Source organism: Impatiens glandulifera, chromosome 2 (assembly GCF_907164915.1).
Source record: "Impatiens glandulifera chromosome 2, dImpGla2.1, whole genome shotgun sequence".
Taxonomy (NCBI): Eukaryota; Viridiplantae; Streptophyta; class Magnoliopsida; order Ericales; family Balsaminaceae; genus Impatiens; species Impatiens glandulifera.
This window is the reverse complement of record NC_061863.1, coordinates 48,434,633-48,436,907: the sequence shown is the minus strand read 5'-3', so window position 1 is coordinate 48,436,907 and position 2,275 is coordinate 48,434,633. Positions and strand designations below refer to the sequence as shown.

The window sequence follows — 2,275 nt, the reverse complement described above, 5'->3', positions numbered from 1 at the left end:
CTTGAATTTTTTTTCAAAAAAAAGTATATTATAATATATAGGTTTGAAAGTAAACCCTTAGTATTAAAATTAGTGTCTTACTCTCGAATACCATTTTTATATTCCAAAACAACACCAAAATATTATTAGCTTGTCTCCTTATTTCAAGACAGTTGGAATCTGTTTGACCTGTATTTCTTGAACGATGCAAATAGAACAAAAGAGATAGAGAGAGTAGACTCTAATAAACTTATTTTATTGAACATGAAATCATCCAAATCATTCAAGTATTTGAGTTGTTTCAATAAAATTAGAAGTTGTTTAATGCCAACTGCTCCTTTTTTGTGGGTATTATCAAGTGTGATTCTTGGTTGGCACACCAATCAAGCTCATTATTTTTTGTTTACTTCATGTCTTCAAATCATAGAAACTGTAAAAACTTGTTCTTATCCATCTCACCTTTATTTTGTATGGCTTTGAGATTAACTATGATGCTTTGTATCCAACGCCACAAGAAAGGTGTGTGAATTAGATGTTATATCTTATATTATGTAGAGAATATATCCAACAAAAGATTGGGATAAATTATGCAATTTTACCTCCATGGCTTATAGAAGGAGAAATGATATCATAAAAAGACATGTAATGTATTTTGGTAAATATTGTATTCATTTATACTTTATACTGTACTGTATAGGATTTTGGTATGTACACCTATGAACAGATTCTAACTACATCAATGTTTCAAAACTGAATAGAGGGATGTGATATCCTCTCCTAGTAGCTAAGCATGTTGAGGAGAAATACTCTAGTCTTGATCAAGTGTTTGAACAAGCAGTCTAGTCCTTCTTCAATATCTTGAATTTTGAATTCCATCTCTTCCAACTGTAACTGGATGCTCTCAATATCCAGCACTCCCAAAGCTTCATTTATTTGGTCAAATTCATTTTTGTTTGTGTCCTTGCTTTCGTTGCGGATTAGCTTCGAGACGAAGCTTGAGCGTGCCTTTGTCCCCATAACATAAGTCAATGATGATTCAAGTACAGAAATTGTGGCAGATTGGACACTGTTGAATAAACCAACGGCTTCCAATTGATCAGCTCTTTCGGAGATCTTGACATTCTTGAGACCCTTTAAAGCCTTTTGAATTGCCTTTTTGTTCTTCCTTCTGGAAGCCAAATACTTTCCAGATGCATCAGTTGCATCTTTCCTTCTTCGGAGAGATGATAGAAGCTCTTGCACATCGTACTTGGCTTGTGAGAAAATGTCCTTGGTTACTGTGCATGCATCCAAGATCTTGATATATGTATCCAACACCTCATCTGCTAGTTTCTTATTGGATTCTTGGACCAATGTCAATGACTGCATATGTATCAAGTCATTGGCATAAACATACAGATCTTGAAGGCCACTCAATCTATCTCCAAGAGAAAATAGTGAATTAGATGTGGACTCCGTTTCCTTGAGTCTGTTAAGGTGTTCATTGAACTGAGGAAGGAGCGGATGAGTTCTTGATGGAAAGCTGATAGAACGAGCATGTCGACGTGTGTTCATTCTGATGGGAGAAGATGGTTCCATTTGCACAGTTATTGATAGATTAAACTCCACGTTTGTTTTGAAGAGTTGCTTCTGAGTTTGGTATTCCTCTTGTATATGTTCCATATTTATAGTCTCCTTTTAGTATTCTGGTGAAACTTGATCCTGAATTAAATAAGAAAGCATTTGCTGGCATTGTTGGATCAATGTTCCCCTCCCACCATGTCATAAGATCACTCAGCCAACTGATAATTAACATGCACGGATATTGAGAAATCTGATGCAAGTAAATTAAGCACGGTCTGTCGTGATCATGTGCTAATAATGTTTCTGCCCCATTAATAATTCACATGAATCAAGCTATATATCTACTATTTTGTTCAGTTGTCTCCCCTGTGGGATTGATGCCATTTTATATTTATATTTCTTCTATTTCCTTCTCTCTGTACAATATTTAAAATGTCATTTATGCTGGCCTTTCTACACATGGCTATTCCAACATGTTCTATGTTATTGATGCTTGCTGAGGAGGCGACAACATGCACATTATCACACATAGTTTATGTGGAGTGTTGGATCTAAGAGGAGTCACGTTATCCTTTAATCAGGTTTTGTTTAATATTTTGATAGTTTAACCCTGCATTAGGCAGGTCATTTGAATGGTTTTAATTAAGCTGCTGGTTCACAAAAAAATATTCATGTTCATTTACTTATGCCAAAGAAAACAAAATGTGAGCATGTGAGTGCATAGAAACATGTG

The 2,275-nt window shown here is 35.1% G+C and overlaps 1 protein-coding gene across 1 annotated transcript; it reads right to left on the bottom strand.

Moving 5' to 3' along the window:
* Positions 1 to 756: 756 nt before the first annotated feature.
* Positions 757 to 1,641, bottom strand: LOC124924788. The gene has a single exon (XM_047464779.1). It carries the CDS (start codon positions 1,639 to 1,641, stop codon positions 757 to 759), a length of 885 nt encoding a protein of 294 aa, XP_047320735.1.
* Positions 1,642 to 2,275: the final 634 nt, after the last annotated feature.

Coding starts and splice junctions, on each gene's coding strand:
- LOC124924788 (XM_047464779.1), bottom strand. CDS start 1,641: ATGGAACATATACAAGAGGAATACCAAACTCAGAAGCAACTCTTCAAA.